This window comes from Prosopis cineraria, unplaced genomic scaffold (genome assembly GCF_029017545.1).
Source record: "Prosopis cineraria cultivar Desert tree isolate PC_DT_omini unplaced genomic scaffold, ASM2901754v1 PC8, whole genome shotgun sequence".
NCBI classification, from domain to species: Eukaryota; Viridiplantae; Streptophyta; class Magnoliopsida; order Fabales; family Fabaceae; genus Prosopis; species Prosopis cineraria.
Genome location: NW_026555339.1, coordinates 8053395 through 8069030, shown reverse-complemented (window position 1 = coordinate 8069030; position 15636 = coordinate 8053395). Strand labels below are relative to the sequence as shown.

The window sequence follows — 15636 nt, the reverse complement described above, 5'->3', positions numbered from 1 at the left end:
CTATATTTGTCTATCACTATATATCCAAATTTAAGTGAAATAATTTATATCTTAATATTTTAAATTCGATTTTATTTCTTGTTAACTTAAATTGAAAATAATGTCAAATAATATCAATCTTATAATTAACTATCGACTTATAAAAATTGTTTAAATTATAAAATACAACAGAGATAGAGAGAGAGAGAGAGAGAGAGAGAGAGATCGAATAATAAGATTTAGGCCATCCTAATCTCATATGCATTGAATCTATATTCAATCAATTGGAAACTCCACGTTATAACAAATCAATATTCAATCAATTCTTATGCATTAAATTTATCTTTTTGCTAATTAACTTTGATTGATCAAAGCAGCATACAAGAGCTGGTTCCAAGTGTCCGGAACACCAGGAAGGCACCAGTGGGTGCAGTCGATTCCCCGGCGGCCGCCATAGCCGTAGACAGAAGGGTGGCCGTCCTTTCGGAGCTGAGAGAGAGTGGTGATGTTGAGGAGATGAACTAAATTAGGGTTTGACATTTCTCCCAAAACCTTCTCTACCACCAACTCTGCCGGGTGTGATCCTCCTCCATACCTTTCTCCTTCCACTGGCCTCTCCTGTCCTTGACATGTATTTGATTCTTCTTCTCCCCAGTCCTTTCCACTGAAATTAAATATTAATTAAATACCATCTAAATGTAAAACTCATCAGTTCAACAAACTAATAGTCTCTGTTATATGAGGTTCATTTTATTATTATTATTATTATTTGACAAACAGCCGTCTTTGGAATATAATATATGTGCAAGCTAAGTGTATAAATTTATATTTATATATGCCAGTTTATAATGTAGTAAATTACTTGAATGTAGAGTTGGCAACTTCAGTGAACTAGGCTTAAAATACCCTAACATCTTTAAAAGCTCATTAGTCAAGCCTGAAGATAATATCTTGGGCTTTCACATGAGCTTGTTTGGATTGGATCAGATACCCAAATTATTAAATATTTTTTTATTTATTATTTTTTAGCATATTTCAATTTTTATATTAAAAAATTAAGATTTTCAATTTTATATTATTTTAATTTTATTTTATTAATAATACTAAAAATTTTGGCTATTTAGGATAAACTCATTTTGGTTTTGGTTTGATCTGAATTTTTTTAAGTTTATTTAGACAGTCCAAATAAGTTCAAAATAAAAAAAATCTTTTAAACTCTTGATGTCGATCCTAAAATTTTTTTTAGACTTATTCAAATTATCGCCTCTACCTAGATGCATGCTCTAATCCTTCTAAGCCATCAAAACCTAAATCACCTAATTTCTTTTTTATGTGTTTATATATATATATATATATATATAAAATTAAAAAAATAACTGGAGTTACTTACTTCATGTGATCTGGGGAAACAGCTTGAAAGAAAACCTTGGTTTTTGAAGGGTCAACATTGTTGTCAACCCATCGGGCCCATGTCCTCAATGCTTTCTCGTATGCCACTAAGCGATCCATGTCTCTCACTGTTTGATTCCCCTCTTGAATGAAATCCCATCTACAATTAAAACACACAAATGACAATTAAATTAAGGGATAATGACAATGAAAGACCCTAAAAAAATATTAATATAAAATAAGGACCCGTTTATAACTGAAACTTCCAGATTTATAATTAACTTGATGATTCTTATTTTACATTAATATTCTTCCATAGTCCTCAATTGTCAGTCTTCCTTAGATGATAAATATAACATTTGTCTGAATAATTGTTTTTAATTTAATTGTTTACTAAAATTATTCTCATTTTTTTAAAATAGAAACATTTTGGAGATATGTTTTGAAATTTTATTCTATTTTTTTCAAAACACTTTACATTTAACTACTAAAAACTATCATAAGATATGGTTAATCATTATCATAAAATACCATGTACCACCATCATTAACTACTAATCGCCATTATTATTGATCAATTTTTTTGACTCTAAAATTATTTTTAAATTAACGTAATCAAATATATTTTTTATTTTATTATGAAAACTTTATTACAAAATAACTTTTGCAAATAAAAAAATGAGATCACAATCAAATAGGCTCTAAAAATCTTATGAAAAAGCGTGTGTGTGTGTTTGTGTGTGTACACTTACGGTTGTCTTCGTCCAGAATGAAGCCACCAGTGCCAAGAATCGAAGATCAATACATCAAACTGTTGCCAGAACTGAGCGGATTGAATAGAGTCGAGTTTAAGAACTCGACCATCACTTTCATCAACCAGATCCACCAGAAACACATTGCGACTCATCATCACCTTCACATCATACTCCTGCATTAATCAATTTATTAATCACACCTATAAGCTCCGTGGTGGAAAAAATAATAATAATTGATCCAAGTCCCAATCAATGCGTATGTTTAAGTAATTCCTATTTTCTTGCTGTTAGATCTGTGCTCGTTGTGTTATGATTAAATTTAACATTTTTATAAGCAGTACTAGAAATGTATCTCTTGAAGACTAAAATACATATATCAATTACAATTTGATCTTACTGGTCACCAAATAAGGTAGGATCTGGTCATTATATTAGAGAACTAATCTCTCCGGAGTTGCACATAAAAATACAATTAGAAAACTCATAAAACAGATATGGTTCTTTGATCAAGTCCATTCTTAATGATGAGCATAGTTGATTAGAGAATATACAATAAGTCTTATCCCACTAAATGGAATCGGCAACATTAATAATGATTTGGCACAATATAATCATCAGCTCTAATTGGAAATGACTAGTAGTTATGCTAATAAATTAACCCCAAAGGAAAAGGAAAGATTTGAAATGATTATATACATTGAATCAATGGTGTGACTTCTACAAAAGAGAATTTTTTTAAGGAATCAATTAAAGTGATTTTAACATGACTAGATGATATTTAACCTTATGAAATGATATAGAGTGAGGCTAAAAAAACATTTTAGAAAGTTAAATCAAATGGAATCTAGCAAGATAATATCTTTTGAAAGTAATAATAGAGTCCAACGGTATTATGCGATTCACATATATCAGGTTTCATTTAGTGATGCTTTTCCTTTTATAACTCTGCTTTGTCATCTTAATTAGTTAATTGTGATAACATTTTTTATGATAAGGACATAATGTCCATAACAATAATGTTCTTATGAAAATTAGCTTAACCTTTCTTGTTATTATTTGTCATATTCTTATGTGACATATATATGATTAGACCTTTCTCCTTCATATAATAATTAACCATTAGTCAGTATAAATAGACAAGCAGCTAGGAAGTACTATTATTAGTTATAACTGATGAATCATGAAGACACTTCAACTTAACCAAGAAATTCTATCTGTCTTGCACATCACTTGATGAATATATCTATCTATATATATATATATATATATATGTATGTATGTATGTATATGTATATGAAATAATAGAATTTGGGATCTAATTACCAGAAAAGTGAAGGTGGAGAGAAGTCCAGTCCTGAGATTGGTGTATTGGGAGTGAGGAACAGATTTATGAAGCATGCAAGTGAGAGATTGCCATTGATTCAAACTCAGAGAGTCTCCCACAAACATTACACTCTTCCCTCTCATTCTCTTTAAGAAATCTTCACCACTGAACCTGCTCATCCAAACACAACATTATTAATTCAAAACTTCAATTATTTGTTGACAAACTTTCGGTGGTGTAATTGAATGCGCAATCCAAACACGCCCATACACTATGATGTGCTAAATATTAATCAAATTATATATGTACAAATTTCCATGAGAAACTTCTCGATTTTGGCCTTTAATTAAGTTTTTAATGGATTTGAATCATTGCAATTTGGAAAAAAAATAACTATAATAAAATTTAATTTATTCCACAACAAAGTAGTATCAATATTTTTTTTTCTCTTTTATATTGTAAAAATATGAAAAATGTTACTGTATATTATCTATTGAGATTTGTATATATTATTATAATACTCCTTTCGGACCACAATAAGTCATTTTCTAGAAGCTTTATTTAATTAGTAGGTGCTATATTTTTCCTTTCTATTTACACACTTGCTTTATTAAATAATTAATGAGGGCATGATTGAAAAAATGTGAAAATTTTTAGAAAATTAAGATTTTAGTCAACTTTTTTTGAGAAACTTAAATTAGTTAACAAAAATTGATATTGTGGTCTGGAAGAGTATATTATTTATTGAGCTGTTGATATTTAAAAAATATTTTGTACTTTTTTTATTTCTATTATAAGGCACCTTCGCCAACTACCTATTCATTAATCATTATTAAGATAATATTATATATATATATATATATATATATTATAAGCTTTTCAAATCAATAAAATGGGGTAGGTCTCTTTTTCAGTTTTTCTTCTCTTCTAACTTCTTTTAAAAAAAAAATTACACGAGATTAATACAGCTCAATTGGGTTAGCTCTCGATCTCCTCATTTAACATTTTTCATTCCTATAAAGTTCAAAATCTCAGCCTTGCTTAAAAAAGTGTCTTTTTTTCGACCCAACTATTCGTTAATAATATAATTATAATTTTTAAGAGGATAATTTTTGTTTTATACATGAAAATTTTCCCCAATATTAAAAAAAAAAAAAGCGGAATATATATGTACGTACCTTGGTAATTTGCAGGCTGAGGGATGCCAAGAATACTTCGGATAGAACTTATCAGGACGACCATTCTTAGCACAGTCAAACTGCTTCTCTATGAAATCACAGTCCGATGATTCATACAGCGGATACGATTCATCGTACTCCCAAATCCCATGAAACAAATCACACTGCTTCATCATCTTCCCACAAGATGATTCTGCGTCGTCCTTCGTCCTCTGATCTCCATGAACAGTTGTTAGAGAAGAAGAGAGAGAAAATAACAGAGAAACAAATACCATCACAGATATGGCAAAATCCGCCATTAACATTTCTCAACCAAAAGGGAACACAGTATTCGCCAATATGGATTCTGATAAATAATGGGTTGGCGATGAGAGCTAGTGCGAAGCTCATAAAAATATATATCTGAATGAGAGTGAGGGAGGTGGGAGAGAATATATCTCTCTATTCTTTCATTGTTATAAGATGTTTCGAATATTTTCATGAAAACTTTAAAAAATTGTTAATAGATTTATTTGTCCAAAAAAATTGAGTATTCCAATTGTAGACATCGCTTCATCTTAATTCCCTTCTTCGTGAAAGAGAAAATAAAACTTTGGTTTAATTAGTCACATAAATTATTAAAATTCTAAGGGTGAAAAGGGAAAATTATTTAATATTTTGACACAATATCTTATAAATTGGAACCTTAGCTTTTTTTAAAAAAAAAAAAAAGCATCTTATTCTTCCAGATTTGGTCTTTACTATAAGCTACTTTCTAAAAAAGATAAATATTATATTGGGTATTATGTTTTTTTTTTAATATTGCTCTTATTTAAAGTCATTAAATATGAGAGAGGACATAACGCAAATTCAAAAAATTCTCATTTAAATATAGATAAAATAAAAAATTTATTTCATTTTTAGAAAAGTTAATAACTTAACACATCTTTTTAATTATGGTGAGATTATTTTATGCTTCCTTCGAACCACAATATATGGCATCTTTTAAAAACCTTGACTGATCCAAAATATAAGGTATTTGATAACTTTTATATTTATTTTTTCAACTATACTTTTACTATTAGGGTATTTAATGAGGATATAAATATAAAGATGTGAACATTTTTAAAGATTTAATATTTTAATTAACATTATTTATAAATCATAAATTAATTAGTTATCACTTATATTGTGGCTTGGAGGAAGTAACGAAGACCAGCATTGAAAGGAATATATATTTTTTTCTATTTGTGTTTCGGATGCTATATATTGGTGAAGTTAATGCTATAGATTTTGCCAAAAAAAAAAAATTGATGCTATAAATGAGTGAAAGGGGTATTATGTATAGTAAATGGTAGCTTTCTAAACGGTGAAGGAAGAAGGGAATAAATGTTGCGAAGACAAATTATGAGAGAGAATTAAGAAAATGATGAAGAACGAGATACACAGAAAAAGAGGCTAAACCTCTCAAGATGGTGAATGAAGTTCATATGGGTGAGACTCATGTGTCAATATATATAGGAGTCTCACCTCCATTATGTCTTCCCCCCCCCCCCCCCAAAAAAAATTACCAACTCTGATATTTTTTAAAAAAAATTAATGATAAGAAAATATCACTCATTCTAAAAAGATGTTATTGCCTATTACTTTTAACTTCGATAATGATTTTTTTTTCATACCTAATCTGATTGAATCTGTATTCTAAAAAAAATAGTTATGATCCTGAGTGTTTATAAAATTCAATTATTATACTTAAACCATTCATTGAGAGTGAGTGGATTGAGATCACTCATCGAATTTAAATTTCTCATCATTTCTGTGAACTATATCAGTTGAAGAATAATTTTGAAAAAGTTGTAAATGTTCTCATAAAAATAGTTAGTATGGCGTTATAAAAAAGAGCTAGAAAGAGTATTTCTATTGTCAATATTTTAGTATTTATTTTTTAAATTTTCTATCAGGTTAATTACTGGATCAATCCTGCTCTTGCATTTTTGGAGTTCGTTTTCTTTGACAGGACCATATGTAATTTTCTTATAAGTAGTCCAATTTATCATTTCAGGTGACAAGTCGATTAAGATTAGGTGGGCAAGCAACATTAGGCTAAACTAACACTCTCTCTCTCTCAACCCCCACCCGCAAAACACCCCCCCAAAAAACAAAACAAAACAAAAAAGCATACACACACTGTATATTAATTTAATACAATCTTTTTTTTTTTTCTTTTGGGGTTGGGAAATGCTAGCTATCTTTTTAGTTGCAACCCATTCTGGTTATTTTGGGCATCACAATGTTTCCGTTGTTTAAGCCCATATAGAAGCCCACCATCATCATGGGCCGAGTTCATGAAACCGATCACACTTGTTCATCATCTTCACAGAAGATTTTTTCTTTTTTTTTTTTTTTTTTTTTGACTGTCCAATGTAACCCCACAATCAACAATGGTGAGAGTAATTCCCTAAAGAATCTAAATATTATATAAAAAGTTGTCATCTTTTAAATAATATTTTTTAATACATACTTCTAAGAATCAAACCTTAAAATGATGTTTAAGGGGCTCAGATTGCTATCATCTGTAACACATCTACTTGGTTTTTCACAAAAGATGATTTTGAGTCCTTCCTCTAATATCAATGAACTATTTGAGAAGAGAGAGAAAACAACAAAGAAACAAATGCCATCACAAATATGGCCAAATCTGCCATTACATTTTGTACTAAAAAAATATGAATTTCTAATAAATAATGGGTTGATGAAGAGAGCTAGTGAAGCTCACAATATATGTATATTTACATTTCTTGGAGTTGGAGAAGACTCTTCACTCACATTTGCACATTACACTTTTTTTTATGCGACTATCAAGTCAAATTAGATTCGAGTATTATCAAATTCAACAAAAAATAACCCCCCTAAAATGCAAGTTAGCCCCTATAGTTTGTTTTATTATCAAGCTGAATAAAGATCTTGATTTATTTTCTCTCATTCATTATTTTTTCTAAGCTTTACCGATTGATATTCTCTCAACAATAATAAAATACAGTAAAAATTCAAACGCAACCCTAAATTTTGGGGAATCGGGACTCATTTTGTTTACAATTAACTAATTTGACTAACTTTCTTAATCAATGCAAATTAGTTAAGCAACTCCCACATTTAGCACCGGAACGAGCAATATATTTTTCAACGTAAATTGCATTGCTAGTTTTTCAACTGAATAATTCTATCTATTAAGTCTATTAATATTTGTTTCTTCTCATACCAAAATGCCCACTTCGGCCCAAAAAAAAAAAAACATGACCACACGCCACTATTATTTCTCTTACAACTACAAACAAAACATGGCATATTTGTGACTCTTAAGTCTTAACTGCTAGTTTCATTCAGCTTGGGAAAATCGATGTTTGGTCCCTACATTTTACACTCATTGTCAAGTTTGTCCCTATAGTTTGTTTTTTTTGCAATTGAATCCTCAAACAATAACATCCGTTGCTACGCGGGTCGCTACACTTTGCAAACACGTTTTTATTCATCACCAGAAGACAATTTCTGCTTCTTCCATTTGTAGGCAGCTTCCAATATCTTGAGATTCGTAGTCTGGGCTTCATCCGGGAAAATGTAGTCGATGTATTCTTCGAAACTGCCAAATAAAATTTGTTCAACAAAATGAATTAGAAGAATAAATAAAAGCCTGAACAACCGAGAACAAACTTTAAAAAAATCAACAGCATTTTACAATCAGTGAACTTTTCCAAAACAAAAAAAAACAAAAAAAACAAAACAAAAATAAAAGTAGTGGACTTTGCCAGCTAATTTTTGTTATCCATTGGGATACCACTAAACAGTGTCGCACAAACAATTGGAAACATTAACATACTCAAAGATCAGGAGCTTCACACTTTTTAAATCATGAATCCGATCAGTGTGCTCTGCTGGGTGCTCCACCCATCAAACTCAATTCACCAGCTAGATATTAACAAACCAAATACCCTCACAAAGCGCTAGTTGCAACAGTTATAACTGATATGGGCATCTACCACAACATGGCTTAATACCCAACGCTAGCTAATCTCTTACAAATAAAAGAAGAGGTTTAGTTACATACCCAGCAGGACCATCCTCAGTTACTATTGGCCTTCTCTTCTTCAGCTTCTTGGGCAATTTAGACTGGACTAGGCTAACGTCACCTAGCTCACCAAAAGAACCTTCCATATTGAGCCACTCGTCTAATAGCATCGCCCTTTCTTCTTTCAATTCTGGGGCTGATGATCTGAAGTAGGTGAGAGCTTTCTCAAACACTCCTAAATCAGATGCAAAACAAAAGGAGATTAGACAGAATTAAAATATATTGGTTTCATCCCAAAAAAGGAGTTCAAACACAACTTCATGAGGTGAGTGGGATCACATACTTCTAACATGCTGAATGCATTGCTTCTTTTGCTCACGTTTATAAGATTGGACATCATCATCTGCCAAGTCAGGAATCTGGCCATCCTCACCCATAGCCGATGCCTCAAACTTTGCATAGCTTATCCATACCTTTAAATGCTTTGTTCGATCAAGAAGTCTTTCATAAAGTGCTCTAGTTCTCTCGAATTCACCCTCAGCAATCTCAAAGTCAATGTACGCCTGTTTTGCATGCAAAAATATCTAGTTATATGATGGCCGCTAAAAAGAATGACCAACATAGAGAGAGGAATAGAAAAAGATATTGGAAAGAGAAATGGGGGGGAAACCTAAAACCATGAAAGGTTAACCACAGGTCAGTGATGAAGTGGTGAATCAGTGCGCAAGCAAAAAAATTTAGCAGAAAATATTCGAGTGAAGCATTAGTTACAACATAAAGTTGCCATGTTGCCAACCTTTGCTCTGATTTAGATGTAGAAGAATGAGTTAATGAGAAAAATAATTAACCAAGATCTACAATGAAATGATTAAATATTTAAATGCAACACCTGACATTGACTCGGGAGAAATATATTAATATATACCTTCCATAATAGCTCAGGCATATCCAACGCTGGTTGGGCAATCGCAAGCTCAAAGATTGCTCTAGCCCTATCAGTCTCACATAAGGATCTTTCTAATTCTGCATACTTGCTCCAAGCATAGCAGTTTTCCGGTGACCATTCCAGATACTTCTCGTACAATTTTCTACACCGATCTATATTACCGAGCTGCAGTTCTATCTCTATATACTTCTTAAAAATCTGTTGTCAAACCAACAAAACTGTAAAAAAATGACAAATGATAAATTCTAATTAAAATATATGATTATATTTGCTTCCATCTAAATATTACCTTATCTTTTGGAGCAACACCAATAGCATTTCCCAATATTTTCCGAGCAGCTGAGAGATTCAGCTGACGTATTTCAAACTGGGTTGCTAGAAGCCAAACTTTTGCAAATGAGAATTTTTGGTGAGGAATGAGTTTGAGACACTCCCTATAAAAAAATGAAATCATATGAGATATCAATAGCAGCAATAGGATAAATTTTAAAGCAAATACAATTCATTAGTCAGGGAAAAGAACAACAAAGTAATTCTAAAATCATCAATATACTCTTGGCTGTCCAATTACTCAGCAGATCCCCACTTTAATTCCCAGATGAATCTAAGAATTAATTGAATAAACAAGAACCATTTGTTTATGAGTCAAATCCCACCAGTGTTTAGCATATGCCCTTTCACGGTTACGTTATTACTACTCAAGTTGTAAGGTACAGCTAAAATCCAATGGTTCTATTAATTCCAACACTACATGCTAAAACATACCTGTATACATCTCTTGTTCGCTCCATATCTCCAGCATCAAGCTCTTCATAAAGTGCATAATTAATCCTATGTTACAAATAGATAAATAACAATTATTAGGGAGCAAAGTAAAACAATAAAGAACACATTGGAAAAGGGCATTCAAATCTAACATACCACAAATAGATATATCGTTGCCAGTACCGCTTCTCCTCAGCTGGAGGAATATTGGCGATGGCCCTCTCATATACTTCCCTTATTCTTTCTTTATTCCCCACACTTTCTTCCAATCTTATATAGTCAAACCAGCAATCATAGTTTAAGGGATTTTTTCTCACTTCATCCTCATACTGAAACCTTCTCTTCCCAACAATGGCATCCTCAATCCCTTCCCTGTCCCCATACTGCTTTTCAAAGGCCACAAACTTCTTGTACAAATCTTCAGCCCTTCCCTTGGGAATATGATCAAGGGCAAATTTATAGATACACCTTGCACGCTCTGTTTCTTTACATCTTTCCTCAAACTCAGCAAATGCAACAAAAAGCTGCTCTGCTTCGTCATCATCAGCCAGCTTCTCCACTGCCCTCTCATAAACATTTCTTGCTTTTGCTACCTCTCCATTCTTCATTTCAAACTTGGCAAATCGTATCCAAGCACTAACCTTTGGGTGGCACTGTACAAATCGTTCAAATATCCCTCTAGCCCGCTCAATTTCATTATATCTGAGCTCGAACTTGATGTAGGAGAGCCATCCCTGCTGGTCAGGCATCCAACTCATCCACCTCTCAAAAATCTGCCTTGCACCTGCCACATTGCCAAGCATCTCCTCCATGTGAATATATTTGTACCACAATTGATCAACTCTTGGCAAAAGAGTAACTGCCCGGTCCCAAACATTCCTGGCATGGTTTATGAACTTGTTCTTCATCTCCACCTCGGCATATTTGAGCCATAGTGTGTGGTTCTTGTAATCCACCTCTAGGGCTCTTTCCCAAACAGAACGAGCACGATTGAAGTCCTTTTGTGATTCTTCCCATTGAGCATACTTGATCCAAACACTTATGTTCCATCGAACACGTCTAATTAAGTCCTCAAACTCTTTTCGCTTTCGTAGACGATACTCAGCAAGCTCGGTGTGATCAGTGATCTTTTGCTTAGGAGGACGGATCTCAGCCTCCTGCCGCTCTCGAGCCTCACGAAGAATCTGCTCTGCTGTGATTTGTACAGGAGCTGGGGTTTTGTTCTTAACTCTGGTAGGACGAGGAAGCTTTACCTCAGTGTCTTTCCGAGTCAAGTACCCCAGGGTTGGGTCAGCATCTTTGGCTGAAGACATGGTCACAAGAAAGAACAGATCCTGTTTGGAGAAGAAAATTTTTAGGAAGTGTGAAAGAGAACAACTATAATCACATCATTGAAAGGTTGGGAGATTTATGTTTGTCTTGTATGGAACCCAAGCCTTGAATGCAAGATTCCACCCTCAAATGAAATCTAACCCAACCTGTTTACTATAGCCTTTGTCACTGCTACCTCCCTTGGCACTGGTTCACTCTGTCAAGACTCAAGTCTCAGCTGACAGCAGCATAGCTGCACTGAACTCCCTCACCCGGGCTTTCCCTAGTCGTTCTTGCCCAAAAATTGGCCTTGTCCACCGATTTCCTCCCCTGTGGCAATGATTCCTTCTTCTCTGTTAATTCTCTAACCAACCTAATTCATCTTGTAAAATTAGAGATGATCAGTCCCTCTAAGATATGATAGTGAAAACCAAATGCAGCAGATATGGGTTATTCACTGTTCATATTCCAGAATCATAAGTTTGTGTGGAAAACATATATTGCATATTCGATGCTTCTAGTTGAACGAACACACCTAGAATAATCATAGATTTACCAAAAGAATGAATGGCAGGAACTAGAAGTTTGAAGCAGAAAATGAACGAACAACCTTATTCTGTTGTCCAGTAAATTTTAATTTGCCCCGGAATCAAGTCTTATGTATATATCAGTCAACACCATAGGCGGACCTATACTACACGCCGTGGAGGCTGAAATCTTTGAAATATGCATAGTTGATATAATGTCCTTTTAATTTTTGTCCCAGATACATTGACACAACTCGAGCCAAGTCATTTACAAGATCATACATCACAAGTACCTTGAGAATTTCCAAATTTGATGATACTATAAAAGATTAATAAACAGAATGCCAAAACACAACAAATCCATCATTGCAAAAAAAATAAAAACAGCATACAAAGTCGCTAGTAATCAAAATGAAGAGGGAAGAAGTATAATAGCCAATTACACATCAATCGAGCAAAAACTAGTACGAAAAATAAACTCGATATGTAAATATTCCCAAATCCAAAGGTGTCAATAGTCAACGGTTACACGACCAGATTCAAAGCCAAGTAAAAATGAAAAGTTTAAAACAAGGCAAGAACAGCGGGAACAGATGAAGCGGGGAAATTTCGAATCTAGATTCAAAACACCAGATTGAACAAATCAATCTCACCGGATATTGGGAGTAGAAAAAGCCCCAAGGTTCGAAACTTCTTCACTGCTTGCCCGAGAACAACCACGCACGGCTGACAACGGTGACGTTCGTCGACTAAGAGAACGGGATCCGCTACCCCCGAGCAAGGGTTTTATCATCTTTTATGGGTATCGGGGTTTACAATTAATTTTATGAAGAATTTGGCATACGCCCAAAATTATTAAAATAGCAAAATAAATTAATCTAAATAATAAATTTTAACTGCCTTCTTATTTTGCTTTCATTATAGGGATTTTTTTTCTATCTTAAAAATATATAATTAATCCAATTCACTAACTCTTTTAAAAAAATTTAAAAAAAAATAAAAAATTTACTTTTAAATTAAAATTTATATTACAGAAAATTTAATTTACTAATTTAAACCTCCCACTTAATAAATTCTAAAATATATTGTTTTAACAGTTACATAGTTTCATTGTAAAAAATATGTTTATAAATTTTAAATTTTAAATTTAAATCATTTATATAATTTTTTGAACTTATATATTTTATGTTATGTAATAAATAAAAAATATATTTTTAGCAACTTTTAAAAAATAAATAAATAAGTTTTAATATATTTGATAGAAATTTAAATAATAAAATATTATAATATGATAAAAATCAATAAATTTTAGTGTAATATAAAAAAATTGAAAAATGCATTTATTACAATTTTGTTTAATTGTATGCAACAAATATATTTTAGGCAAATATATATTTTTAGAAATTTCTTATGATAAGAGAGGAATTTTAGTCAAATTAAATGTTTAAAAGTCTAACTTAATGATTAATTAATATTTTTTTATCAAATAATTAATTAATAATTGAATGGATGAAAATAGAATCTTAAATATATAAGTGAGGTTTATGTTACATATATTTTAATTTTAAAAGAAATTTATATATGCTTTCAAAATAAAGAGAATATCTGTATAATTAAGTTATAATAGAAGGATAGTCAATGTATTTTACTTTAAAATTTATTTTATAAATTTATACCTAACTCTTCTATATTAAATAGTATTAAACTTTTGGTAACACTAAATATACTTTTAATTTTTTTGAAATGATTAAAAAGAATCTTAACTTTGTACCATGTTGAATAGAATTAAGGAGATAAATGAAATTGATTAAAAAAATTAAGTTGATAAAAACCATATATTAACGCATAATCTTACCTTGTATTAACATAAACACACCTGAATAGTGAAGATAATAATTAAAAAAATAAAAAAATGAAATGATAAAATAAATATTATTTTACAAATTTTTATATCATATATAAATATATTAAATATTTATTAGTAATAAAATTCAAATCTTGAGTAAAAAACAGTTTATTTTTTATAAATACACAAACATAATAATTATAAAAAATAAAAAAATATTAAAATTTTACACTTTACACTAATATTTATTAAATTATATTAAATTAATTTTAGACTAAATTAAAAATTATTAACTTAAATAAAATGAAATTTAAAAATAAAATAAGGAAATACTAATTGTTATAAATTTAAAAGATTTAAAAAGATTACTTGTTAATTACTAAGAATGCCGCTGGTAACATTTAAAACATACATACATACATATATATATTCATAAATAATACAATTATATTTAAACTTTTATTTAAACTCCTTCTCCATTTTTAATATAATGGGAATGGGAATGTTCATATTTACAAATTTATATATTATTAACTTTTTTAAAAGAATTTTACTGAAAAAATTATCTCCACTGATTTAATAGTCTGAATTAAACCATATCAACACCTAATTAAATATATAAATATAGTTGTCAAATCAACTGAGCAAGGCTAATCAAATTATAAAAAATTTATCAAGTCAATGTATTATAGACAATAGCGGTCTAAACCCCTTAAATATTATTTTAAAATTTGATTTTTAAATATGTGTATAAAAAAATATTACTTTGAAAAGAACAACCTCTTAAATGAGACTTAAATTTCTCAAAGGTTAATCTCACAACTGACGGCTGTGAGAATACCTTGAGTGGAAAAAAAATATTTCTCTGATTATATTTATAAGTCATTTCTATTAATTTTATTAATATCAATATAACAAAAGTATAAGAAATAAAAGTAAATGAAAATTTAAATATAACCCTAAAAAAAAGTAAACAAATAATATAATATTATTTTTTATCTTTCTTTCTCTTACTTGTCAATGATAGTTTAAAAATCTTAATTTAAAATAAAATAATTTAATTAATTAATGACTTATGAAATAAATCAAATTATACTTTTAATGACTAACATACGGCACAAGAGGAAACACACCCCCCCCCCCCCGGGTGGGGGTGGCGCCAACCAGAACGAAGAAGGAGACGCTGAGATATAAAACCGAGAAGGATAAGACGAGCTTTACTATGAGAGGGAGCGTGAAGGGTACAGAGATGACAGTGATAAAAGAAACTTTGCGAGCTTCACTTGAAGGAGAAGACAAGAGAGGCAGAGACGAGAAACCACAGCGAAGATGGAGGAAGGAAGTGTCGAGAACCCAAATGGAAGAGAAATCAAGCAATCAAAGCACGTTTAAGCAAATTAGGGATTGATTTCAGCAGTATGCATGCCGTAAAGTTGGAAATAAAGACAGGGTAAAAAGACTATATTTAAATAAAAGTTTGAATTTTAAAAATTAATTTTTAAAAAAATAATTGATTTTAAGAGCTTGACTTTAATAAATCTTATGAAAAAGGGTTCGGATCCAAACAGTCCTGAT

General features: G+C 31.0%; 2 protein-coding genes across 2 annotated transcripts; both read right to left on the bottom strand.

The window, feature by feature from the left end:
- Positions 1-209: 209 nt before the first annotated feature.
- On the bottom strand, positions 210-5014 carry LOC129318466 (protein trichome birefringence-like 43). The gene is made up of 5 exons (XM_054963242.1): positions 4625-5014; positions 3446-3617; positions 2120-2295; positions 1370-1528; positions 210-643 (listed from the first exon to the last, which is right to left on the bottom strand). The coding sequence occupies exons 1-5, from the start codon at positions 4927-4929 to the stop codon at positions 334-336; spliced, it is 1122 nt and encodes a 373-aa protein (XP_054819217.1). The 5' UTR covers positions 4930-5014; the 3' UTR covers positions 210-333.
- Positions 5015-7886: 2872 nt separating this feature from the next.
- LOC129318465 (uncharacterized) lies at positions 7887-13009 on the bottom strand. Its single transcript, XM_054963241.1, has 9 exons — positions 12869-13009; positions 11856-12061; positions 10534-11711; positions 10378-10443; positions 9902-10046; positions 9592-9810; positions 9010-9229; positions 8706-8901; positions 7887-8240 (listed from the first exon to the last, which is right to left on the bottom strand). The coding sequence occupies exons 3-9, from the start codon at positions 11688-11690 to the stop codon at positions 8126-8128; spliced, it is 2118 nt and encodes a 705-aa protein (XP_054819216.1). The 5' UTR covers positions 11691-11711; positions 11856-12061; positions 12869-13009; the 3' UTR covers positions 7887-8125.
- Between the last annotated feature and the right edge of the window lie 2627 nt (positions 13010-15636).

What these genes read in the sequence shown, in the direction of transcription:
- LOC129318466 (XM_054963242.1), bottom strand. Translation starts at nt 4,929, where the DNA reads ATGTTAATGGCGGATTTTGCCATATCTGTGATGGTATTTGTTTCTCTG. An exon ending in TCTCCACCTTCACTTTTCTG is followed by an intron (nt 2,296 to 3,445) that starts GTAATTAGATCC and finishes TGATTAATGCAG; the next exon opens with GAGTATGATGTGAAGGTGAT. An exon ending in CATTCTGGACGAAGACAACC is followed by an intron (nt 1,529 to 2,119) that starts GTAAGTGTACAC and finishes TTTTAATTGTAG; the next exon opens with ATGGGATTTCATTCAAGAGG.
- LOC129318465 (XM_054963241.1), bottom strand. Translation starts at nt 11,690, where the DNA reads ATGTCTTCAGCCAAAGATGCTGACCCAACCCTGGGGTACTTGACTCGG. An exon ending in CGAACAAGAGATGTATACAG is followed by an intron (nt 10,047 to 10,377) that starts GTATGTTTTAGC and finishes ATTTTTTTATAG; the next exon opens with GGAGTGTCTCAAACTCATTC. An exon ending in TGCCTGAGCTATTATGGAAG is followed by an intron (nt 9,230 to 9,591) that starts GTATATATTAAT and finishes CATGCAAAACAG; the next exon opens with GCGTACATTGACTTTGAGAT.